The sequence below is a fragment of the Rana temporaria genome, chromosome 5 (genome assembly GCF_905171775.1).
Source record: "Rana temporaria chromosome 5, aRanTem1.1, whole genome shotgun sequence".
Classification (NCBI taxonomy): Eukaryota; Metazoa; Chordata; class Amphibia; order Anura; family Ranidae; genus Rana; species Rana temporaria.
In genome coordinates this window covers 31273408-31300008 of record NC_053493.1, presented here as the reverse complement: position 1 = coordinate 31300008, position 26601 = coordinate 31273408, and the positions used below count along the sequence as shown (strand labels likewise).

Sequence of the window (26601 nt, the reverse complement as noted above, 5' to 3'; positions counted from 1 at the left end):
TTTGTGTGTAAACACAGAGCTCCACGTCCTGTCAGGGAGAGAGGAGAGCGATCTGTGTCCCTTGTACATAGGGACACAGATCGGTCACCTCCCCCAGTCACCCCCCTACAGTTAGAACACACCCAGGATACACATTTAACCCCTTCCCCGCCCCCCCCCCAGTGGTTATCCCCTTCCCTGCCAGTCACATTTATACAGTAATCAATGCATATTTATAGCACTGTTCACTGTATAAATGTGAATGGTCCCAAAAATGTGTCAAAAGTGTCCGATGTGTCCGCTATAATGTCGCAGTCCCGAAAAAAAACGCAGATCGCCACCATTCCTAGTAAAAAATAAATAATAAATAAATCATTATGTCCCCTATTTTGTAGGCAATATAACTTTTGCGCAAACCAGGTTATTGCAATTTTTCTTTTTTTACCAACAATATGCAGAAGAATACGTATCTGCCTAAACTGAGAAAAAAAATATATATTTTTTTTTAAAAATGGGATATTTATTATAGCAAAAAGTAAAAAATATTGTGTTTTTTTTCAAAATGTACGCTCTTTTTTTGGATATAGCCCAAAAAATAAAAACCGCACAGGCGATCAAATACCACCAAAAGAAAGCTCTATTTGTGGGGAAAAAAGGACGCCAATTTTGTTTGGGAACCACGTCGCACGACCGCGCAATTGTCAGTTAAAGCGACGCAGTGCCGAATCGCAAAAACTGGCCGGGTCCTTTAGCTGCCTAAAGGTCCAGGTCTTAAGTGGTTAACTTGTGATAGATCATCGGCTATCCTTATTGTTAGTATATTTTATGTTTGGTCCAAGACAACAATTCTTCTTCTTCCAGTGTGGCCCAGGAAGGTCAAAATGTTGGACACCCCTGCTTTTAAATTATATAATGGACAAACAACTTAGACTGAGTTAATATGTTTATTTAAAGGTTGAACCATGGATGACAAAGGCCCAGGAAAGCTCAAACAAGATACAACTTCTTACAATATTTTGGAAGGAACGTAACAAAACAGTCTCCACTCAAGAGAACATATGCTCATCGTCCAAAGATGACATCCAATAGTAATGCCACATCGGTGAGGTTCCATGGACTGTCAGAAAAGAAAAACATAAATTTACAAATCAATAATGAATCCCATTGCAGGCATGTTATAAATGAGTAATAAAAAACACAGTATATCAATTTTAAAAAGTAATTATAGTTAATGTAATTAATCTAAGCTAACTCTGGTTTTCTTCACCCTAAACTGAAGCAGACTGCAAGTGACCCCAATGTTTTTCCCTGCTTGGGCAAAGAAGGGGTTCACTGTTTTCAGGTTTAATTTAGACACGTTTGCAGCCAAATTGGGATAACCCCTATAATATATCAGTTATGTGTTTGCATTAACATAGCATAACATAAAAAATATAAATATATAAATTATATATATATATATATATATATATATATATATATATATATATATATATATATATATATATGTATATATAATTTGCCAGTTACCTTTTTATTTGCTTAACCTATAGTAATAATATCATGTCAGGGCGGGAGCTCTCTGGTTCCATGAGGACTTCATATGACATCCTCCCAGTCGCACTCCTCCTGTGTGCTCTAGCAGCCACACTGCGGCTCAATCTGTCACCCACTGTGTCCCGGACACAGTGTACCTGGCTGGCCCCAGTATAATGTGATTGCTGTGACCAATCATAGCGTACACAATGAATGGCTTTCATTCATAGCCATTCATTGTGTACCATGTAATAGCTGTGGCCACGCATAACTATCCCTGTAGTACATAATATCCAAAACCTTGAAAATGCCAGTCAGTACTTTTCAATCACTTAGGGCCCTTTCACATGGGGCGGATCAGTAATGATCCGCCTCCGTGTGTCCGTAAGCTCAGTGGGGATCGCTCCGTATATCCCCGCTGAGCTGGCGGCTGGCAGGGACCGCCCTGTCTTTTCTCCGCTCTCCCCTATGGGGGGATCGGATGAACATGGACCGTGTGTCCATGTTCATCCGATCCGCAGACGGAAGAAAAAATAGGACATTCCTCCGTCTGCAAAATCAGGTCTTTGCGGAGGCGGGTGATTACGGGTGTCAGCGGATGTTTATCTGCTGACACCCGCAATCACATAGGGACCATCGCATGTCCCTTTTTCATCCGCAAACGGATGGATGGAAAAGCGGACATACGGTCCGCACGTCTGAAAGGGCCCTTAAAGGGGTTGTAAAGGTAAAAAAAAAAAAATTCCCTTAATAGCTTCCTTTACCTTAGTGCAGTCCTCCTTCACTTACCTCATTCTTCGATTTTGCTTTTAAATGTCCTTATTTCTTCTGAGAAATCCTCACTTCCTGTTCTTTTGTCTGTAACTCAACACCGTAATGCAAGGCTTTCTCCCTGGTGTGGAGAAAGCCTCTTGAGGGGGGAGGGGGTGAGCAGGCAAGTCAGGATGATCTCTACTATGTTAGTGGGCGTCCTGACCCTCCTGCTCGCCCCCTCCCCCTCAAGAGGTTTTCTCCACACCAGGGAGAAAGCCTTGCATTACTGTGTGGAGTTACAGACAGAAGAACAGGAAGTGAGGATTTCTCAGAAGAAATAAGGACATTTAAAAGCAAAATGGAAGGATGAGGTAAGTGAAGGACGACTGCACTAAGGTAAAGGAAGCTATTTAGGGAAAACAAAATTTACCTTTACAACTCCTTTACCTCCCTAGCGGTATGATTATTTCCGATTATAGGTGCTGAAAGCGGTACCATTATTTGCAAGGAAATTTGGCGTTTTATACTGTAGGCCTGTCATTTTTAGGAATAACTCACTTAAATCTGACCAAACAAGAGTCTAGTAGGCCTCCCGGGTATGATTTTTTTTTTAAAACAAAATTATAAATTATAATATAATAAATAATTATAAATAATTCTAACAAATAATAATATAATTATAATAAAAATTATTCAATAATGTAATCAAATCAAAATTACTGAAATTTGCTCAGTTGCAGAATTGTCGCTGTCATTACTTTTATTTTTGTTATGACGAATTTCCCCACAAATCGCTATCGCACAATTCTGCAAGTGATTATAATTTATTATCGCTGTTTTCTAGCTGCTCTAAAACCATTTTTGACATAAAGGGACACTTTTGGTTGCTATGGACAATCTACAGTTTCCAGGCAGAAAGAACAGTTTTTATTATATAAAAGTACATGTAGGGCACTGGGCAGACCACTAGGGACAAGGGGTGTGTGTATTTTTTACATACAGTAATGTAATCTATAAGATTACAGTATACTGTATGTATTGGGTTTGTTTACCTTTTTGAATTTGGCGCTGTTCTCCGCCCCCGTGCGTCGTAACGTCGCAGGGAACGGAGATCGGCGGCACACAGAGGCCCTGTGTGAATCGAGCGAGAACCCGCTCGCTCACACAGCGCGGTGGCATCGCTGGATCCAGGGACAAGGTAAGTAAACCCTGTCTATGGATGCTGCGAGGCGAGCCCGAGTCTGACTCGGGGGTTACCAATCGCAGCACAAAAATGTAACCCCGGGTCAGACTCGGGAATACCGCCAGGGGGTTAATAAGAAGTAGAACATTTGGGGATCTCTTGATACCAAGCCAAGGTCAGGTAGATCAAGAAAGATTTCAGCCACAACTGCCACAGGAACTGTTTGGGAAACAAAGAAAGACCCACAGGTAACATCAGGAGAAATACAGTCAGCTCTGGAAAAAGATGGTGTGGTTGCTTTTAAGGAGCACAATAAGATGATACTTGAACAAAAAAAAGCTGCAAGGTCAAGTTGCCAGAAAAAAGCTTTTACTGTACAAGTTCCACAAAAAAAGCCTGGTTATAATATGCCCAACACCTTGACATGCCTCATTGGCTTTTTTGTGGCAATGGCGCAGTAAAGGCTTCCTTCTGGCAGCTCAAACATGCAGCTATTTTTTGTTCAAGTAGTGTTGAATTGTGCTCCTTAAAAACAACCTCACCGTCTTTTTGGAGAGCAGCCTGTATTTCTCCTGCTGTACTTACTGCCATATTCAAAGCTTTGGATATCTTTTAATATCCTCGCGGCTCCTCCCCTCAATAGCTAACCCCCTCTGGGAAGCTCTCTATGGAGAGGGTTACCTTGCGGGCACGCTCCTGTGTCATATAATCAGCGTCCATAGACGCAGAGTGTATGACTCGGCCACACCCCCCGGCGGCCGCATCATTTGATTGACAGCAGCAGGAGCCATTGACTGTGCTGCTATCAATCTATCCAATGAAGAGCCGATTAGTCATGGGGCGAACGACGCGGGATCGCACCCTGGGAAATTTGGGGCTCAGGTAAGTAAAACGGGTGTGGTAAACCCTCATGTTTTTTCACCTTAATGCATCCTATGCACTAAGGTAAAAAAAACTTCTGTCACTGACTGGCCCCCCAGCCCCCCTGTTTTACTCACCTGAGCTCTGTATTTCCCATGTCAGAGACACGCTCTTCACCTCTGACTCGGCTCTTCAGTGGATAGATTGATAGCAGCGCAGCCATTGACTCCCACTGCTGTCAATCAAATCCAGTGGCCCGGGGGGCAGGGCCGAGTCTGGCATTCTGCATCTATGGACGCAAATACTGGACTTGGGAGCGTTCCCGCAAGGTAACCCTCCGAGAGAGCGCTTCTCCTAGGGGGTTATACGATGCGCGGAGGAGCGATCAGTGCCGCCGGGGGACCCCAGAAGTCGAGGATCAGGACCACTCTGTGCAAAATGAACTGAACAGTGGAGGTAAGTATAATATGTTTGTTATTTAAAAAATTAATAAAAAACAAAGCTTTACAATCACTTTAAAGCCTAAAATTGTCCTGGGCAAGAAGGAGGTGAAAGTGTTCAGTATTGAAGTGGTAAAAATGCTTACATGTGCTCCCTGCTTTGTGATGTTTAGGAGGGGGCTGTGGAGTAATGTTTAACATAATTAACTCTGTCTGTACTGTTTTACAGTTCATTATTAGCTGTAAACTAGATTTTAGCAATGGGGGTTATTTACTAAAGGCAACTCCACTTTGCACTACAAGTGCACTTATAAGCATGGGCATCCGCAGAAATTTTTTCAGAGGGGGGTGCTTCGGCAGCGGTGAAACACAGTCGCATTTTACCCTTTCTTCGACCGCTAGCGGTGGTTAAAAACGCCCCCCCCCCCCACGTTAAAATGTAAAAACACCCCACTGTGTCCCCTGCATCTTTCAATATCTCTTTGTCACTACTGTGTACCCCCCTCTCCACAACTGCACCTCTGGACCCCTTTACATTACACAGTACTCTGCATCACTGAACCCCTTTACATTACACAGCACCCCACAGCTCTGGACCCCTTTACATTACACAGCACCTTTCCCTTGACTGAAACACTATACTATATGGACAGTATATTTATTGCAGGTCTAAAAGAGGAACCTTTCGGAATGAGGGACAAATGTATTTGATTCCAGAAGAGGGACAGGCACTCTTAATAAGGGACAACTAGAGGGGAGGGGAGCGCTGCAGTCACCGCCTAAATCGTCCCCAGGGCCAGTTCAGCCCTGCTCCTGGCTCTCCCTGGCAATTTCAGGGGGGGGGCAAACGACCCCCCTTGCCCTATGGAGCGGACGCCCATGCTTATAAGTGCAGTCGCTGTAGATCTGAGTGGGACATACAGGGAAAATAAAAAATAGCATTTTAGCTTCCACCTGATTGGATGATAAAATCAGCAGAGCTTCCCCTCATTTCAGATCTTCCCCTCTACAGCGACTGCCCTTCCAAATGCAATTTAGTGCAAAGTGGATTTGACTTTAGTAAATCAACCTCAATGTCTGTCCTCACAAAGGGTTACAAATTTAGAAACCATCCTCCTGCTTTGTATGTGAATGAGGTATAGTTCACTCTGTGTGGGGACAAAGACTGTCAAAAAGTTTTAAGAATCAGCCATGATATCTTTTCCTTAGGAACATCCACAAAAATATATATTTTTTACACTATACATTACATCTGCACAGAACATGCACAAAAAAAAGAAACTATACCTGGTTTCGGTTTGCACAAAGTCTCACATTTTTCTTTAGTAGCAAAATTATTTTCGTTTCCGCCACAGCCGCCATAGATGAAAGACTTGCAAGTGCCTGTTTTCTTATCATAGTAATAGCGCTTTATGTACCCCTTACATGGATCGGGTTTTAGAGGCTGGTCAGAGTCTAGAAATGGAAAGAAACACCTAAATATCAAATATCAATGGAAGAGATAATTGGTGATAAAGATGACTGTTGGAACCTTACTGAAAAGTTTCATGGAGGATGGAAGACACTTGTCTCACTGTCTTCTTTGGTAAGAAAATCGTTTGCATTTCCTTGACAATCGCCATGGCTATATACCCGGCAAATACCCGTCTCCGTAGCGTTCTACATACACCTTACATAGACTGATTTTTGGAGTCAAGTCACAGGCAATGGAAAAAGAGATATAGGGAGTCATTTACTACAGCGCCGCGGCGCTAATTAGCGATAATTACCACAAATTTGCGCTAATAAGTGCTAATCGAGGTAATTAGCGCTAAAACAGTATTCACTATAGTGCTAGTAAAAAAATTCTCCCAAAATCAAATTTACTATAGTTCCCTGAAACCAAATAGCGCCCAAACCCTTATGCCGCGTACACGCGATCATTTTTCAGCATAAAAAAAAAACAACGTTTTTCAGCATGTAGAAAAAACAAAGTTTTCCCAACTTCATCATTAAAACGACGTTGCCCACACACCATCATTTTTTAAAAATGCTCTAGCAAAGCGCGGTTACATACAACACGTACGACGGCACTATAAAGGGGAAGTTCCATTCAGATGACGCCACCCTTGGGGCTGCTTTAGCTGATTTCGTGTTAGTAAAAGACGATTTGCGCTTTTCTGTCTGTTACAACGTGATGAATGTGCTTACTCCATTACGAATGGTATTTTAACCAGAACGAGCGCTCCCTTCTCATAACTTGCTTCTGAGCATGCGCAGGTTTTTTACATCGTTTTAGCCCACACACGGTAATTTTTTACAACCCGAAAAACGACATAGTTTAAAATGACGTTAAAAAATGCAGCATGTTCGAAAAAAAATTGCTAGTTTTTCAGAACCTGAAAAACGATGTGCAGCCCACACACGATCATTTTAAATGACATTTTTTAAAAACAACGTTTTTTTCATGCTGAAAAATGATCGTGTGTACGCGGCATTAGACTCCATGCACACTGGACGTTAAAATAATGGTATAAAAATGCCAGTAGCTTTGCAGTGAGTCTTTCAAAGTTTTTGCAATAGCGTTTATTAGCGTTTTTCTGCGTTAGCTTTAAGTTTTTCTCCCTGGTGTGGAGTGTTGTGCTCGCCCCCTCCCTTGGACTACAGGAGAGTTATGACGCCCACTAACACACAGCTCCTTTCTCTATCTGCAATGGAGAGAGCGTCCTGACTCTCCTGTAGTCCAAGGGAGGGGGAGAGCACGACACTCCACACCAGGGAGAAAGCCTTGCATTACTGTGTGAAGTTACAGACAGAAGAACAGGAAGTGAGGATTTCTCAGAAGAAATAAGGACATTTAAAAGCAAAATGGAAGGATGAGGTAAGTGAAGGAGGACTGCACTAAGGAAAAGGAAGCTATTTAGGGGGGGGGGGGTTGTACCTTTACAACACCTTTGAGAATGCTTGAATGTGGAATGTTTTCATGTTTTGGTAAAATATATTTTTTTCTGTTACTTCCACTTTTCATTTCCTTCTCACAACAATCTTTACCCAGACTCACACAAGTGTCTTTACAAAGCACACACAATACCAAGATGATGCACAAGAAAGCCTGCAAACAGTTTGCTAAAGACAAGCAGACTAAGGACATGGATTACTGGAACCGTGTGTGGCGGCAACCAGGTGAGCAGTACAAAGACTACAGTCAAGCCTGGTGGTGGGAGTGTCATGGTCTGTAGCTGCATGAGTGCTGCCGGTACTGAGGAGCTACAGTTCATTGAGGGAACCATGAATGCCAACATGTACTGTGACATATTGAATGAATGTAATGATGGGGCACTATCGGGAGGGGGAGTCCAGTGTAATGATGGGGGTAGTATGGGTGAGGGGTCCTGTGTAATGAGGGTAGTATTGGGAAGGGGTCCTGTGTAATGATGGGGGTAGTATGGGGAGGGGTCCTGTGTAATGAGGGTAGTTGGGGGAGGGGTCCCGTGTAATGATGAGGGTAGTATGGGGTCCTGTGTAATGATGAGGGTAGTATGGGGGAGGGGTCTTGTGTAATGATGGTGGTAGTATGGGGGAGGGGGTCATGTGTAATGATGAGGGTAGTATGGGGAAGGGGTCCTGTGTAATGATGAGAGTAGTATGGGGAGGGGGTCCTGTGTAATGATGGTGGTAGTATGGGGGAGGGGTCTTGTGTAATGATGGTGGTAGTATGGGGGAGGGGGTCATGTGTAATGATGAGAGTAGTATAGGGGAAGGGGTCCTGTGTAATGATGAGAGTAGTATGGGGAGGGGGTCCTGTGTAATGATGGTGGTAGTATGGGGGAGGGGTCTTGTGTAATGATGGTGGTAGTATGGGGGAGGGGGTCATGTGTAATGATGAGGGTAGTATGGGGAAGGGGTCCTGTGTAATGATGGTGGTAGTATGGGGGAGGGAGGTCCTGTGTAATGATGAGGGTAGTATGGGGGAGGGGGTCCTGTGTAATGATGAGGGTAGTATGGGGGAGGGAGGTCCTGTGTAATGATGAGGGTAGTATGGGGGAGGGGGTCCTGTGTAATGATGGTGGTAGTATGGGGGAGGGAGGTCCTGTGTAATGATGAGGGTAGTATCGGGGAGGGGGGTCCTGTGTAATGATGGTGGTAGTATGGGGGAGGAGGTCCTGTGTAATGATGAGGGCAGTATGGGGGAGGAGGTCCTGTGTAATGATGGTGGTAGTATGGGGGAGGGAGGTCCTGTGTAATGATGAGGGTAGTATCGGGGAGGGGGGTCCTGTGTAATGATGGTGGTAGTATGGGGGAGGAGGTCCTGTGTAATGATGGTGGTAGTATGGGGGAGGGGGTCCTGTGTAATGATGAGGGTAGTATCGGGGAGGGGGGTCCTGTGTAATGATGGTGGTAGTATGGGGGAGGAGGTCCTGTGTAATGATGGTGGTAGTATGGGGGAGGGAGGTCCTGTGTAATGATGAGGGTAGTATCGGGGAGGGGGGTCCTGTGTAATGATGGTGGTAGTATGGGGGAGGAGGTCCTGTGTAATGATGGTGGTAGTATGGGGGAGGGAGGTCCTGTGTAATGATGAGGGTAGTATCGGGGAGGGGGGTCCTGTGTAATGATGGTGGTAGTATGGGGAGGAGGTCCTGTGTAATGATGGTGGTAGTATGGGGGAGAGAGGTCCTGTGTAATGATGAGGGTAGTATGGGGGAGGGGGGTCCTGTGTAATGATGAGGGTAGTATGGGGAGGGAGGTCCTGTGTAATGATGAGGGTAGTATGGGGGAGGGGGTCCTGTGTAATGATGAGGGTAGTATGAGGGAGGGAGGTCCTGTGTAATGATGAGGGTAGTATGGGGGAGGGGGTCCTGTGTAATGATGAGGGTAGTATGGGGGAGGGGGGTCCTGTGTAATGATGAGGGTAGTATGGGGAGGGAGGTCCTGTGTAATGATGAGGGTAGTATGGGGGAGGGGGTCCTGTGTAATGATGAGGGTAATATGGGGGAGGGGGTCCTGTGTAATGATGAGGGTAGTATGGGGGAGGGGGTCCTGTGTAATGATGGTGGTAGTATGGGGGAGGGGGTCCTGTGTAATGATGAGGGTAGTATGGGGGAGGGGGTCCTGTGTAATGATGGTGGTAGTATGGGGCCAGAGGCTGCAATGTGGTGGACTTTAGAAAAAGAAGTGTGTACAGTAAATCTGAGCTGAAATAAATTCCTACTGAGCGACACACAATAAAAATACCTGAGTTGCAGGTGCGTTTGCAGTCTTCTAAAGTATGAAATCGGCCTCCATCTCCTTTACAAAAGTGTGAGTAGAATTTCTGGCAAGTTTTTGTGTCCTGATCATAATACCATGGAAGTGAAAACGGTCCGTGATCGTCCTCATCAGATGGAAAGAATGGAGGAGGGTTACACGTTATATCTGAGGAAAAAAAAAAAAAACATAAACGCCTCAATATCGAATAGCAAAGAAAAAATATATCACAATATAACACCACCATGACTAACTTTACAGAACAAGTTTCAGCTGGGCTGGATGTAGCACTAATGAATAACGAATGAATCAAAAATATTAAGCAATTTACAATGACAAACAAATAAAAGAAAACTTACCTGATATGCACAGAGCCTCAGGCTTTCTGAGTAGCAAACTTGTTTTTGTTTCCGCCACAACCGCCATAGAGGAATGACTCGCAAGTGCCCGTCTTCTGATCATAGTAATAGCGCAGGATGGGCCTCTGTTTGTGCCCGTTTGTGGGCCTGTATTACATGGACTGGCGTCTAGAGGCTGGTCACAGACATGAGCTGGAAAGAAGAAACACCTAAATATCAAATATCAATGGAAGAGATAATCTATATATATATATATATAAAACTCAACGTGTGTGTGTGTATGTATGTATGTATGTATGTATGTTCCAGCATCACGTCCAAACGGCTAAAGATATTAACATGAAACTTGGCACACATGTTACTTATATGTCAGCAACAAACATAGGATAGGTGGTTTAACCCTTACCCACCCCCATTTGCCATGGTTGGGGTTTTTCTTTAAAGTCCCATTCAACCCTATGGGAAATACATGTTCCAGCATCACGTCCAAACGGCTAAAGATATTAACATGAAACTTGGCACACATGTTACTTATATGTCAGCAACAAACATAGGATAGGTGGTTTAACCCTTACCCACCCCCATTTGCCATGGTTGGGGTTTTTCTTTAAAGTCCCATTCAACTCTATGGGAAATACATGTTCCAGCATCACGTCCAAACGGCTAAAGATATTAACATGAAACTTGGCACACATGTTACTTATATGTCAGCAACAAACATAGGATAGGTGGTTTAACCCTTACCCACCCCCATTTGCCATGGTCAGGGTTTTTCTTTAAAGTCCCATTCAACTCTATGGGAAATACATGTTACTTCATAACTTCCAAACGGCTGTAGATATTTCGATAACACTTGGTCACATCTTACTTATATGTCCACTTAAACTATAGGATAGTTAATTTAACTACCCCCATTTGTGAGGGTCGGGGTTTTTGTTTAAAGTCCCATGCAAATCAATGGGAAATGTATGTTCCCACATAACTTCTGTACGCCTGGAGATATTTCAATAATACCTGCTACACATATTACTTATATGCCAAATAAAAATATATGACAGTTAAATTAACCCTTACCTACACCCTTATATAAAAGATGGGTATATTTATATTACTATGATTTTCCTCCCCAAAAGGTTAAGGTAGGAAGACCGGGCAACGCCGGGTATTCAGCTAGTTGGTGATAAAGATGACTGTTGGAACCTTACTGAAAAGTTTCATCGGGGATGGAAGACACTTGTCTCAAAGTCTTATTTGGTAAGAAAAGTGTTTGTATTTTTACTTGGCAACCGCCATGGCTAAATATTTAGCAAATACCCATCTCCTTATAGTAATAGCGCTGTACATACCCCTTACATCACAGCTATCAAACTGGTGGCCTTCCAGCTGGTGCAGAACTACAATTCCCATGAGGCATTGCAAGACTGGCAGTAACAAGCATGATTCCCACAGGCAGAGGCATGATGGGACTTGTAGGTCCACAACAGTGGGAGGGCCATCAGTTTGGACCCCTACAAATTCTGGATGGACCCCCTGCACACTGCTACACCCTTCCCATCAAACTATGCAATGAAAACCAGGGATATTTAGTTCACATATATTGCAATACATGTTTAACCACTTAAAGTGGATGTTCACCCGAAAAGTTAATTTTTAACATTAGATTGAGGCTCGTTTTGTCTAGGGGAATCGGGTTGTTTTTTGAAAATCTAAGCAGTACTTACCGTTTTAGAGAGCAATCTTCTCCGCCGCTTCCGGGTATGGGCTGCGGGACTGGGCGTTCCTATTTGATTGACAGTCTTCCGACAGGCTTCCGACGGTCGCATACATCGCGTCACGATTTTCCGAAAGTAGCCGAACGTCGGTGCGCGGGCGCCGTATAGAGCCGCACCGACATTCGGCTTCTTTCGGCTACTCTTGACGCGATGTATGCGACCGTCGGAAGCCTGTCGGAAGACTGTCGATCAAATAGGAATGCCCAGTCCCGAAGACCCATACCCGGAAGCGGCGGAGAAGATTGCTCTCTAAAACGGTAAGTACTGCTTAGATTTTAAAAAAACTACCCGATTCACCTTCACAAAATGAGCCTCAATCTAAGGTTAAAAAACATTTTTCGGGTGAACTCCCGCTTTAAAGCGGAAGTTCACCTATAAAACAATTTTTCTCCTTAGATGGATGCTCGTTTTGTCTAGGGGAATCGGCTAGTTGTTTTAAAATATGAGCATTACTTACCGTTTTCGAGATGCATCTTCTCCGTCGCTTCCGGGTATGGGTCTTCGGGAGCGGGCGTTCCTTCTTGATTGACAGTCTTCCGAGAGGCTTCCGACGGTCGCATCTATCGCGTCATTAGTAGCCGAAAGAAGCCGAACGTCGGTGCGGCTCTATACTGCGCCTGCGCACCGACGTTCGGCTTCTTTCGGAAAATCGTGACGCGATGGATGCGACCGTCAGAAGCCACTCGGAAGACTGTCAATCAAAATAGGAACGCCCAGTCCCGCAGCCCATACCCGGAAGCGGCGGAGAAGATGCATCTCGTAAACGGTAAGTACGGCTCATATTTTAAAACAACTAGCCGATTCCCCTAGACAAAACGAGCATCCATCTAAGGGGAAAAAGTGTTATGTATGGGTGAACCCCCGCTTTAAGGAACAGGCCTATTTTTTCAAACTTGTTGTTTACAAGTTAAAATACATTTTTTTTGCTAGAAAATTACTTAGAACCCCCAAACATTATATATATTTTTTTCTAACACCCTAGAGATTAAAATGGCGGTCATTGCAATACTTTTTGTCACACCCTATTTGCGCAGTGGTCTTACAAGCGCACCTTTTTTGGAAGAAATATACTTTTTGGAAAAATTAAAAGGTAAAGTTAGCCTAATTTATTTTTATATTGTGAATAATGATGTTAGGCGAGCAATTCAAAATTGCGCCCGCTTGTGGAACGGCGAGAAACTTTTACCCTTAAAAATCTCCATAGGCGAAGTTTAAAGAAATTCTACAGGTTGCATGTTTTGAGTTACAGAGAAGGTCTAGAATTATTGCTCTCGCTCTAATGATCGCGGTGATACCTCACATGTGTGGTTTGAACACCGTTTTCATATGCTGGCGCTCAGGGCCGCCATCAGGGGGGTACAGACAGTACACCTGTAAAGGGGCCCGGAGGTCCCCAGGGGGCACGGAAGCCAACCCCCTTTTTTTTTTATTAAAGGACCCAGAGGTCCCCAGGGCCCCGGATGGCAACCCCCCTTTTAAAAAAAAATAATTATATATTTTTATTTTTTTATTTATTTATTTTTTATTTATTTTTTTATATATATATTTTTTTTTATTAAAGGGCCCAGAGGTCCCCGAATGGCAACCCCCCTTTTTTTCTTTTTTTTTTACCCCTTCAAATACATGTACAAGATATTGGGATTTGAGCACAGGTATATCTTTTTTAAGCTTGGACCGATTATATGGACTGATTTCTGGAGGAAAAACAGATTCCTCCTGAAAAAAACACTCCTGAATATGAAATAGCAATGGCAAAAGATATGAGTGGAATCCATGAGTCTGTCCTGTGATATAAACTAAATTGTATATGCAAATGAATGTTCAGCACTGATAATACTCTCTTGTTCCAGGTAACAGGTAACATCTTGGAACAGAAGCCAATCAAAGAAAGACCTGGCATGTCTCTACATAACACCATGACTATTGTAACTTTACAGAACAAGTTTCAGCTGGGTTGGATATACCACTAATAGATAACGAATGAATCAATTTTAAAGGGTTTGTAAAGGAATTTTGTTTTTTATCTTAATAGCTTCCTTTACCTCAATGCAGTGCTGGTTTCATGTCCTCATTGTTCGTTTTTGCTCTCAAGTTGCTGTAATTCTTCTCTGATCTCCACACTTCCTGTTTGTCTGTTTCCTGATAACCACAGTGCTGGGAGCTTTCTCTCTGTGGTCACTAATCAAGGAGGTGTGATTACTGTGTGTCTAAAACCCCTCAGCACCAATCAGTTTCGTTTTCCAAACCATCACTGCCCTGTATTGGCTCTGTACAGCACAGAAGCAGGAAACAACATGCAAAAACGAAACTAGAAACTACAGGTACATTATATATTTTTTTTTTAAATCCACTTTATTTTTATTTTACCTTTCTTATTTCATACATAGATATGCCTATTTGGCATCCATTGCAATTCAGTTAACATGCATTATACAACATTTTTGCTTTCCTATAATATACCCGTATACATCTCTTTATTTATTATATCCCACCCCTCCCCCCTGCCCTCTGCACTCTACATAGAAAATCTATCCAACACCAATTTTGGTGGTGCGACACTCGTATCTCTCAACCAGGCATGCCGAATTTCCTCAAATTTACCCTCTTTTTTCCTTCTTTTATAGGCCAGATGTTCTCTACCCAGCAGGGAGTTGACATACGCAATCCATTGCTTCCCTGTGGGGACCCCCAAGGCCATCCAATAACGAGCAATGAGTTTTCTTGCCAAATACAACAGTCTAGTTACCATATAATACTTTCCTTTTGTATACTCTCCAGGGTCAATGGCCCCTAACAAGTATACATGTGGATCCAATGGGACTGGTACCTGTGCTACTCTAGTAATACACTGGGATACTTCCTCCCAGTACCTATGAAGCGTTGGACATCTCCAAATCTCCAAATCAAATGTATAAAATGTATGTAAGTCCCCTTGTTGGACCCTACACTTTGGGCACATAGGAGTATCCCTTCTTCCCCATCTATGTAGTTGTGGCGCAGTTCTGTAAGCCCTGTGTAGGATAAAGAGTTGCGACGCAGAAACGGACACCGCCGGGACAGATTCAAGCGCCCTCTCCCACTGGTCTTCGTCTATCTCCCTGATGTCTTCCACCCACTTCCTACGGCTTCTAAGGGAATCATGGTTCTGAATTGTTGCTAACAGTTCCTCGTATATTTTTGTTATCAGTCCTCTCCGAGCTTCTGCTTGCAGAACCACCATCATCAAAGGCGACGGTGATGTTACCACCAGCGATCGTATTTGTTGTTGTTTCTGTAGGGCATGCCGGAGCTGAAGATACTGATAAAAGCCCCGGGGACATTATATGATTGATTTGTATCTATTTTTAATCGCATTAAAAAGGAATCAGTTAACTATTATGTCTCTATACCCTGTAAACAGTCATTTCAGCAAAAAAAAATTTTTTTATTTACAACTCCTTTAAGCAATTTACAATGACAAACAGAAAAAAAGATACCTGGTTTGCACAAAGCCTCGCAGTCTTCCTGAGTATCAAACTTGTTTTTGTTTCCACCACAACCGCCATAGATGAAAGGCTCGCAAGTGCCCGTCTTCTGATCATAGTAATAGTGCGGGAGGCGGAAGCCCCTGTGTATGGGCCCAGGACATCGCCCGATGTCTAGAGGCTGGCCACAGTCTAGAAATGGAAAGAAACACCTAAATATCAAATATCAATGGAAGAGATAATTGGTGATAAAGATGACTGTTGGAACCTTACTGAAAAGTTTCATGGAGGATGGAAGACACTTGTCTCACAGTCTTCTTTGGTAAAAAAAAAAATGCGTTTCCTTGGCAACCGCCATGGCTAAATATTTAGCAAATACCCGTCTCCTTATAGTAATAGCGCTGTACATACCCCTTACATCACAGCTGTAAAACTGGTGGCCTTTCAGCTGTTGCAGAACTACAATTCCCATGAGGCATTGCAAGGCTGGCAGTAACAAGCATGATTCCCGCAGGCAGAAGCATGATGGGACTTGTAGGTCCACAACAGCGGAGGGCCATCAGTTTGGCACCCCTACAAATTCTGGATGGACCCTCTGAACACTGCTACACCCTTCCCAGCAAACTATGCAATAAAAACCAGGGATATTTAGTTCACATATACTGCAACACAGGTTTAACCACTTAATGACCGGGCCTATTTTTCAAACTTGTTGTTTACAAGTTAAAATATTTTTTTTTGCTAGAAAATTACTTATAAAAAATATATATAAAATGTTTGGGGGTCCTAACACCCTAGAGAATAAAATGGCAGTTGTTGCAATACTTTCTGTCACATCGTATTTGCGCAGCGGTCTTACAAGCGTACCTTTTTTTGGAAAAAAAACAATTTTTTTTAACGAAAAAAAAATGTAAAGTTAGCCCAATTTATTTTTATATTGTGAAAGATGATGGTACACTGAGTACATTGATACCCAACATGTCACACTTCAAAATTGCGCCCGCTCGTGGAATGGCAAGAAACTTTTACCCTTTAAAAACCTCCATAGGCGACGTTTTAAAAAAATTCTACAGGTTGCATGTTTTGAGTTGCAGAGCAGTTATAGGACTAGAATTATTGCTCTTGATGTAATTATTGCGATGATACCTCACATGTGTGGTTTGAACACCGTTTTCATTCATGCGGGCGCTACTCACGTTTGCATTGGCTTCTGCACGCAAGCTCGGTGAGACGGGACGCGTTAAAAAAAAATAATTCTCGTATTTTACCTTTTATTTTTACACTGTTCTTTTCACAAAAAAAAAATTGTGTCACTTTTATTCCTATTACAAAGAATGTAAACATCCCTTGTAATAGAAAAAAAAGCATGACAGGTCCTCTTAAATGTAAGTTCTGGGGTCAAAAAGACCTCACATCTCATATTTACACTAAAACGCAATAAAAAAAAATGTCCCTTTAAGAGCTGTGGGCGGAATGACGTTTTGACGTTGCTTCCGCCCTGCAATGGTATAGAGCCTGGGGCGGGCCATAGTTACATAGTTACATAGTTAGTCAGGTTGAAAAAAGACACAAGTCCATCCAGTTCAACCACAAAAAAATAAACAAACAAAATAAAAAACACAATACAATCCCATACACCCAACTCCATACCCACAGTTGATCCAGAGGAAGGCAAAAAACCCCAGCAGAGCATGATCCAATTTGCTACAGCAGGGGAAAAAATTCCTTCCTGATCCCCCGAGGGCCATCTTCCCCTCACTCAGCTCCATTCCACAGAGGGGACAGGATAAAAGTGATCTCGCAGCGAATCCGCCGCAGAGAACACTTTTAACACATCTGAAAGCGGACCGCCCGCTGAAGAGGGTTACCAGGGTTATGGCAGCTAGCTGCTGCCATAACAATGATATTCCTCTTCAAAGTGCCACCGTATAATAATAAAGGTGGCCGGTCCGTAAGTGGTTAAGCTGACCAACTGCGTCAAATTAATTCCTCTTCTGGCCAGTCTTACACTGCCTTGCCACTTAAAATGCAAAGGTAGACACCATGCCATATTGGGGCATAAAGACCCAGGGTGGGGGAGAGCGTCCAGGTTCATATCTGGCCACTGACCTGGTCGCTCTCCCCCACCTTGGGTCTTTATGCCCAATCTTGGCATGGTGTCCACCTTAGCATTTGCAGTGGCAAGGCAGTGTAGGACTGGCCAAAACAGTGATTATTATTTCAGCTTAAAGGAACACTAAAGGTTTGTTTTTTATTAGATCAATTGATTGCTGTAAGCAAGAGCGTTTAAATATCACTTACCTCGTTTTTTCTTTTGATCTCCAAAATACAGTAATCCAGGTTTGAAAATGCCATTTCCTGTCTCTCCTCTTCTTGCTTTCCACCAGCATCTGAGCCGTTTTGCATGGTGGAAAGCAGGATGTGCTCACCCCCTCCCTATGACTACAGCCTTGCGTGAAGATGCTCTCTTATCCCTCACAGGCATGGAGGCTAAGCCTAATGGGAACTGTAGTTCCCATTAGGCCGTGATGTAGCAAGAATGAATGCGCACCGCAAACCAGGAAGTCAGTGAGAATAATGATTCAGGAGTGACGGAGGTGAATAAAACAGCTCGATTTCAACAGGTATCAAACTAGTTATAATGCAAAACATTACTTTTTACTTTATCAGCTACTGTCAGACTTTAATTTAAGAGGAAAATATTTTTGTCTTTACAACCCCTTTAACCACTTGCTTACTGGGCACATATACCCCCTTCCTGCCTAGGCGAAATTTCAGCTTTCAGCATGGTCACGCTTTGAATGACAATTGCGCGGTTTGATGTGGTTTCCCCAACAAAATGTATGTCCTTTTTTTCCCACAAATAGAGCTTTCATTTGCTGGTATATCAAATATATCAACCCCTCTGCGGTTTTTATTTTTTGCGCTATAAACAAAAAAAAAAAAGAGCGACAATTTTGAAAAAAAAAACACAATATTTTTTTTACTTTATGCTATAATAAATATCACATTTTTTTATAACTATTCTTCTACATATTTTTGGTAAAAAAAAAAAAAAAACGCAGTAAGCGTATAGTGATTGGTTTGCACAAAAGTTATAGCGCCTACAAAAAAGGGGATAGAATTATAAAATGTAAAAAACTTTTTTTTTACTAGTAATGGTGGCGAACTGCGATTTTTGTCAGGACTGCAATATTATGGCGGACACATCGGACACTTTTGACACATTTTTGGGACCATTCACATTTATACAGCGAACGGAGCTATAAATATGCACTGATTACTGTATAATTGTTACTGGCAGGAAAGGGGTTAACACTAGGGGGCGATCAAAGGGGTTAATGTGTCCCCTAGGGAGTGATTCTTACTGTCCAGGATTGCCTGGGACTGTCCCGCAATTGACATGTCTGTCCCTGGTCCCGGGCACCTTCATTCTGGGACAATACAATGTCCCGGAATGAAATAGAGGACACAGTCACCCCCTACTAACTAGTAACTACATTTCCGGAACTGGTTGCTAGGGCCAGTACTGCCTGGCATCTTGCAACCAGTGACAATTTACTCTCAGATCATGAGGCCGGGAGCGAGGCCTGCGCCTAGCGCAGCACTGCTGTCCCCACCCACTTCGGCACCTCCTCCTTCTTCGGGCACCAAGCGGCAAGCAGCAGGGACTGGTGTGATCTTCACTCTCCAGATAGCGACTCATTTCCTGATAGATCTCATATTTACACTAAAACGCAATAAATAAAAAAGTCCAAAATAGTGTATTGAGAGATAGGCCTAATCTTTAAACAGACAAGCGCTCTTGTAGCAATAAACAAATAGCTAGATTCAGGTAGCCCCGCGCAACTTTAAGGCGGCGCAGCGTATCATATTTACGTTACGCCGCCTTAAGTCAGAGAGGCAAGTACTGTATTCTCAAAGTACTTGCCTCCTAACTTACAGCGGCGTAGCGTAAATGCGGCGGGCGCAAGCGCGCCTAATTCAAAATAGGCTGAGGGGGTGTGTTTTATGATAATATGCTTTTAACCTGACGTGATTGACGTTTTTTTGGAATGGCGCATGCGCCGTCCGCCTACATTTCCCATTGTGCATTGCGGCTAAATGACGTAAATTCCTATTCACAGACGACTTACGCAAACGACATAAAATTTTTGAATTTTGAAGCGGGAACGGCAGCCATACTTTAATATTAGTATTCCAACTATTTGATGGAATAACTTTAGGCCTGATAAAGCGTTATGTAAACGGCCTATCTGTACTGCGTCAGCCGGGCGTACGTTCGTGAATAGGCGTATCTAGTGATTTACATATTCTACGCCGACCGCAATGGAAGCGCCACCTAGCGGCCAGCCTAAATATTGCACCCTAAGATAGGACGGCACAAGCCGTCGTATTTTAGATAGGTTTAAGTGTATCTCTGTTTGAGATTACACTTAAACTTAGGTTGGCGCAGATTACGAGTTAGGTCGGCGTATCTACATATACGCCGACCTAACTCTACCTGAATCTAGCTAAAAATCTATTAACACTGCCAACACTAATGGCAACAGCTGCTACCTTACAAACAGGATTTTACAAAAACCAGTCAAACAGTAAATAAACAAAAAAGGTCAAAATGAACCAGGTAGCGCTTGTACATATAGTTCTTCAAAGAACGTATGCAATCTGATTATTCAATGTCCATACTGTGAGATCCAGATTATAAAGAAATGTAATATGTGATAAAGGCAGCAACCAGTCCTTTCAGTCCCTTAAGATGAAAAATCTTGCTGACACCACCTCCACATGTGCAGAGAAGAGAGGGGGGGTGTGGATAGGAACCCCCTCTTGAGTAAACTTTTACCAGAGAGAAATTAAAATCAGCATAAAGGTCACCAGCTAAAGGGCGATCTCCACGGGTGTCTCCACTCCTTGCTCAATCTTAGCCAGCCACTCTAATTACTCAGTGATTGCCATAAAAAAAAAAAGGGAATGGACGTAGTGCAGGGGTGACCAACCTTTTGAAGATCGAGGGCCACTTAAGCGACTTGGCAACCAGTCGCGGGCCACAATGAGCAGAGCGAGATGATGACAGGCCCATGTCCACACTGCATATGTAGAGAAAATACGGACACAGCCCACTCTACTCTATGGACCATCTGATCTGCTCAGACGGAAGGGGACAGATACATCTCCCTCTCCATAGAGGCGAATGGAAGGCCTCTTTCACACTGATCAGCAGCTTAATTCACAACACTGATGCTCTGGGATAGAGGGTCGGCAACCCGCGATCTGGGTTTGCTGATCCGCCATCTCGAAACAGGAGGTTGCGGGCCACATCAGAGGGCTCTGCGGGCCACATGTGGCCCCCGGGCCACTGGTTGGGCACCCCTGGCGTAGTGTAACCCCGTTTTCTAAAAACGTTATTATATACAGAATGTAGTTACTCTTTGGAGGCCGGTTGAAAGGACGGGTTGAGTTTGCACCCAGGACACTCTGTATTCAGAGTCGTTGGATCCTTTACTCGGGGTCGGTGGATATATTTATATAGAGAGACAGAGTGGTTTATTTTGGTTTCATTTAAAGGGCCAGAAGTTTGTTTTACTTCGGCAGGTAAATCAATCAAGCAATAAGTTAGATTGATTGTCTGTTTTCAGCCTTCCATGTTCTTTCTGAGGTAGCCATCCTAGCATTTGAGGCTCACGTATGGAAGCAGACCAGGTGGCTAAGGATGCTGCATTACAGCCCCGGACACTTGATGGGTCTGTGCAACTCACAGATTCCACCTAGTTCTGGCCCAGTATAGCTGGGATAAATAATTTAACTTTAAGGACCCCAGAACGAGAAAACAAGTGGTCCACAGGGGGCAACTTTGGAATCAATGTGATCTTTTATGTCTGCCAGCCATTCTGACCCCTCCACAGTTTTTTTTGTTCTTCCTTTTTTTTGAGTTAGAGAGAGAGAGAGATTATTTGGGCTAGAGAGAGAGAGAGAGATCATTTGAGTTTGAAAGAGAGAGATCATTTGAGTTAGAGAGAGAGAGATTATTTGAGTTAGAGAGAGAGATTATTTGAGTTAGAGAGAGATCATTTGAGTTAGAGAGAGAGAGATTATTTGAGTTAGAGAGAGAGATTATTTGAGTTAGAGAGATTATATGAGTTAGAGACAGAGATTATTTGAGTTAGAGAGAGAGATCATTTAAATTAGAGAGAGAGATCATTTGAGTTCGAGAGAGAGAGAGATCATTTGAGTTCGAGCGAGAGAGATCATTTGAGTTCGAGAGAGAGAGATCATTTGAGTTTGAGAGAGAGAGATTATTTGGGTTCGAGAGAGAGATCATTTGAGTTTGAGAGAGAAATAATTTGGGTTAGAGAGAGAGAGAGAGATTATTTGGGTTCGAGAGAGAGATCATTTGAGTTTGAGAGAGAGATCATTTGAGTTAGAGAGAGAGATTATTTGAGTTAGAGAGAGAGATTATTTGAGTTAGAGAGAGATCATTAGAGTTAGAGAGAGAGATCATTTGAGTTAGAGAGAGAGATCATTTGAGTTAGAGAGAGAGATTATTTGAGTTAGAGAGAGAGATTATTTGAGTTCGAGAGAGAGATCATTAGAGTTAGAGAGAGAGATCATTTGAGTTAGAGAGAGAGATCATTTGAGTTAGAGAGAGAGATTATTTGAGTTAGAGAGAGATTATTTGAGTTAGAGATAGAGATCATTTAACTCAAATGATCTCTCTCTCTAACTCTAATGATCTCTCTAACTCAAATGATCAAATTCAATTCAAATTCAAATAAGCTTTATTGGCAGGACCAAATACATGTTAGCATTGCCAAAGCAGTTGAGTTTGTAAAGGAAAAGTGGAAGGGGGGTAATATAAAGGGGAATGGACATAAGTCTGTGAAAGTCCTCAGTCTCTCGTGTCCCTCTCAGTCTGTGACACGCCGTCACATATTGGGCAGCTATCTTCACCATTGGCTCCTCTTCTCCCAGTAGAAATTGGAGTTTCCTCTTCTCTTCTGTAGAGTTGAAGTCTAAGATGAGAGTGGAGAGTCTCTGGAAGTGAGTGTCCCTCACTGACGTGTATTTGGGGCAATGTAGCAGGAAGTGTTCCTCATCCTCCGGGACCTCCTGGTCACATTGCTGGCACAGTCTCCTCTCCCTGGGCTTGTAGGTCTGTCTGTTCCATCCTAATTCCATTTCCAGGCTGTGGGCACTCAGTCTGTACAGGCTCATTGTCTGTCTGTCTTTGGGGTCTTGTAGCACCTCCAGGTACGGGGCCAGTTTGTAGTCTCTCTGCAGTGACTGGTAAATCAATAGTTTTTTGGAGTTTGTTATTGCGTGTCTCCATTCTCCAACATGTTTTTCTTTGGAGTTATCCATTATGATTTTTATGTGAGATTTTGTCAGGCCGCATTGTTGAGAGTTTTGGGGAGACAAGGTGTTGATGAGTTGTTGTAGGCCACACGGCTTGGACTGGTTCTTACTGTCCAGTAAGGCTTTATGGTGGTAGGAGTTGGGACTTCTGTTTTGTAGGTGGTCCCAGTATGATAGCGCCCTCTTCTGTACTGCGAGAAGTAAGGGATATCTGCCCAACTCGGACCGGCAAGCACTGTTGGAGGTGCTCCGATGGACTTGGAGGAGGTGCTTGCAAAATTCCAGATGGAATATTTCTGTTGGGCTGGGGTCCCAACAGAAATTGAGTCTCTCTAACTCAAATAACCTCTCTAACTCAAAAAATCTCTCTCTAACTCAAATAATCTCTCTCTCTAACTCAAATAATCTCTCTCTCTAACTCAAATAATCTTTCTCTCCAACTCAAATAATCTCTCTCTCTAACTCAAATAATCTCTCTCTCTCTCTCTAATGATCTCTCTCTCTCTAACTCAAATAATCTCTCTCTCCAACTCAAATAATCTCTCTCTCTAACTCAAATAATCTCTCTCTCTAACTCAAATAATCTCTCTCTCTAACTCAAATAATCTCTCTAACTCAAATAATCTCTCTAACTCAAATAATCTCTCTCGCTAACTCAAATGATCTCTCTCTCTCTCTAACTCAAATAATCTCTCTCTCCAACTCAAATAATCTCTCTCTCTAACTCAAATGATCAAATTCAATTCAAATTCAAATAAGCTTTATTGGCAGGACCAAATACATGTTAGCATTGCCAAAGCAGTTGAGTTTGTAAAGGAAAAGTGGAAGGGGGGTAATATAAAGGGGAATGGACATAAATCTGTGAAAGTCCTCAGTCTCTCGTGTCCCTCTCAGTCTGTGACACGCTGTCACATATTGGGCAGCTATCTTCACCATTGGCTCCTCTTCTCCCAGTAGAAATTGGAGTTTCCTCTTCTCTTCTGTAGAGTTGAAGTCTAAGATGAGAGTGGAGAGTCTCTGGAAGTGAGTGTCCCTCACTGACGTGTATTTGGGGCAATGTAGCAGGAAGTGTTCCTCATCCTCCGGGACCTCCTGGTCACATTGCTGGCACAGTCTCCTCTCCCTGGGCTTGTAGGTCTGTCTGTTCCATCCTAATTCCATTTCCAGGCTGTGGGCACTCAGTCTGTACAGGCTCATTGTCTGTCTGTCTTTGGGGTCTTGTAGCACCTCCAGGTACGGGGCCAGTTTGTAGTCTCTCTGCAGTGACTGGTAAATCAATAGTTTTTTGGAGTTTGTTATTGCGTGTCTCCATTCTCCAACATGTTTTTCTTTGGAGTTATCCATTATGATTTTTATGTGAGATTTTGTCAGGCCGCATTGTTGAGAGTTTTGGGGAGACAAGGTGTTGATGAGTTGTTGTAGGCCACACGGCTTGGACTGGTTCTTACTGTCCAGTAAGGCTTTATGGTGGTAGGAGTTGGGACTGCTGTTTTGTAGGTGGTCCCAGTATGATAGCGCCCTCTTCTGTACTGCGAGAAGTAAGGGATATCTGCCCAACTCGGACCGGCAAGCACTGTTGGAGGTGCTCCGATGGACTTGGAGGAGGTGCTTGCAAAATTCCAGATGGAATATTTCTGTTGGGCTGGGGTCCCAACAGAAATTGAGTCTCTCTAACTCAAATAACCTCTCTAACTCAAAAAATCTCTCTTTCTAACTTAAATAATCTCTCTCTCTAACTCAAATAATCTCTCTCTCTGCCCTGGTTCACACTGGGTACGATTTGGAACGATTTGAGATGCGATTTGACATGTCAAATCGCATCTCAAATCGGCGGCAATTGTCGGCAATGGCACTGTCCTAATCAGTGCGACGCCGCATCTGCGATTTCAAAAAGTAGTTCCTGTACTACTTTTTGCGATTTCGGGCCGCGATTTACATTAAATTGCGGACTAAATCGCGGCAAAATTGCGGCCGCGAAATCGCGGTAAAATCGTGCATTTTACCGCGATTTTCAATTCGCAGCAGTGTGAACCTAGGCTCTAACTCAAATAATCTCTCTAACTCAAATAATCTCTCTTTCTAACTTAAATAATCTCTCTCTCGAACTCAAATAATCTCTCTCTCTAACTCAAATAATCTCTCTCTCCAACTCAAAAAATCTCTCTCTCCAACTCAAAAAATCTCTCTCTCTAACTCAAATAATCTCTCTCTCTAACTCAAATGATCTCTCTCTCTAACTCAAATGATCTCTCTCTAACTCAAATGATCTCTCTCTCTCTAACTCCAATGATCTCTCTCTAACTCTAATAATCTCTCTCTCTAACTCAAATAATCTCTCTCTCTAACTCAAATGATCTCTCTCTCTCTCTCTCTCTCGTTCTCTCAAATTATCTCTCTCTCAAACTCAAATGATCTCTCTCTCTCTAACTCAGATGATCTCTCTCTCTAACTCAAATGATCTCTCTCTCTAACTCAAATAATCTCTCTCTCTAACTCATATAATCTCTCTCTCTAACTCATATAATCTCTCTCTCTCTAACTCATATAATCTCTCTCTCTCTCTCTAACTCAAATGATCTCTCTCTTTCTCTCTCAACATACTACACAAGGCTGACTTCCAGGCAACCTTATATAGTGTGGGGCGTGTACTAAATCCCCTGAGGCATAATTGGCCAAAGCCACCCCACGGGTTATAGTTCATGCTTGGCCAATCAGCCAGCAATGCACTGTGATGCCGCAGTGAATTATGGGCTGTGACGCGCCACTCGAATTTGGCGCGAATGGCCCATAACGTTCGCAATTCGACGAACGATCGAACATACGATGTTCGACTCGAACATGTGTTCGACTCAAAGCTCATCCCTAGTCCTGTGTAATGATAGGGGTAGTATAGGGGAGGGGGCCCTGTGTAATGATGGGGGTAGTATAGGGGAGGGGGCCCTGTGTAATGATGGTGGTAGTATGGAGAAATGGTTCCTGTGTAATGATAGGGGTAGTATAGGGGAGGGGGCCCTGTGTAATGATGGGGGTAGTATAGGGGAGGGGGCCCTGTGTAATGATGGGGGTAGTATAGGGGAGGGGGCCCTGTGTAATGATGGTGGTAGTATGGAGAAATGGTTCCTGTGTAATGATGAAGATAATATGGGCGAGGGGGTCCTGTAATGATGAAGGTAGTATGGGGGAGGGAGTCCTGTGTAATGCGAGTGCAAAATTGCATGGGGCCCCCCCAATAATTTTTTTTTTGGGCCAGGGTCAAATCAATATTAACCACTTGCCATCTGGCCTATATCAAAATGACGTCCGGGCGGTGGTTCAGTTATCCTGACTGGGCATCATATGATGTCCAGCAGGATAAGCCGTGATCGCGCACCCAGCGATCGGTGGTTGCGCTATTTATTTTTTGCGCTATAAACAAAAATAGAGCGACAATTTTGAAAAAAAAATCAATATTTTTTACTTTATGCTATAATAAATATCCCCCAAAAATATATATATAAAAAAAAAATGTCCTCAGTTTAGGCGGTTACGTATTCTTCTACCTATTTAAGCTATAAAAAAAAAAAATCGCAATAAGCGTTTATCAATTGATTTGCGCAAAATTTATAGAGGTAGATTCACGTAGGACTTAAGCCGACGTATCTTCTTGTACAATTTTTTACTACTAATGGCGGCGAT

At 43.1% G+C, this 26601-nt stretch overlaps 1 protein-coding gene across 1 annotated transcript in view; it reads right to left on the bottom strand.

Annotated features, from left to right (window-relative positions):
• Nucleotides 1-904: 904 nt before the first annotated feature.
• The window catches only part of LOC120939904 (papilin-like), an 87139-nt gene continuing 61442 nt past the window's right edge, over nt 905-26601 (bottom strand). Inside the window, exons 6-10 of the mRNA XM_040352333.1 lie at nt 15583-15762; nt 10335-10526; nt 9964-10143; nt 6040-6207; nt 905-1096 (exon numbers count right to left, since the gene is read on the bottom strand). Coding sequence (XP_040208267.1) covers nt 1026-1096; nt 6040-6207; nt 9964-10143; nt 10335-10526; nt 15583-15762 — 791 coding nt within the window. The 3' untranslated portion in view covers nt 905-1025. The remainder of the gene's footprint in view (nt 1097-6039; nt 6208-9963; nt 10144-10334; nt 10527-15582; nt 15763-26601) is intronic.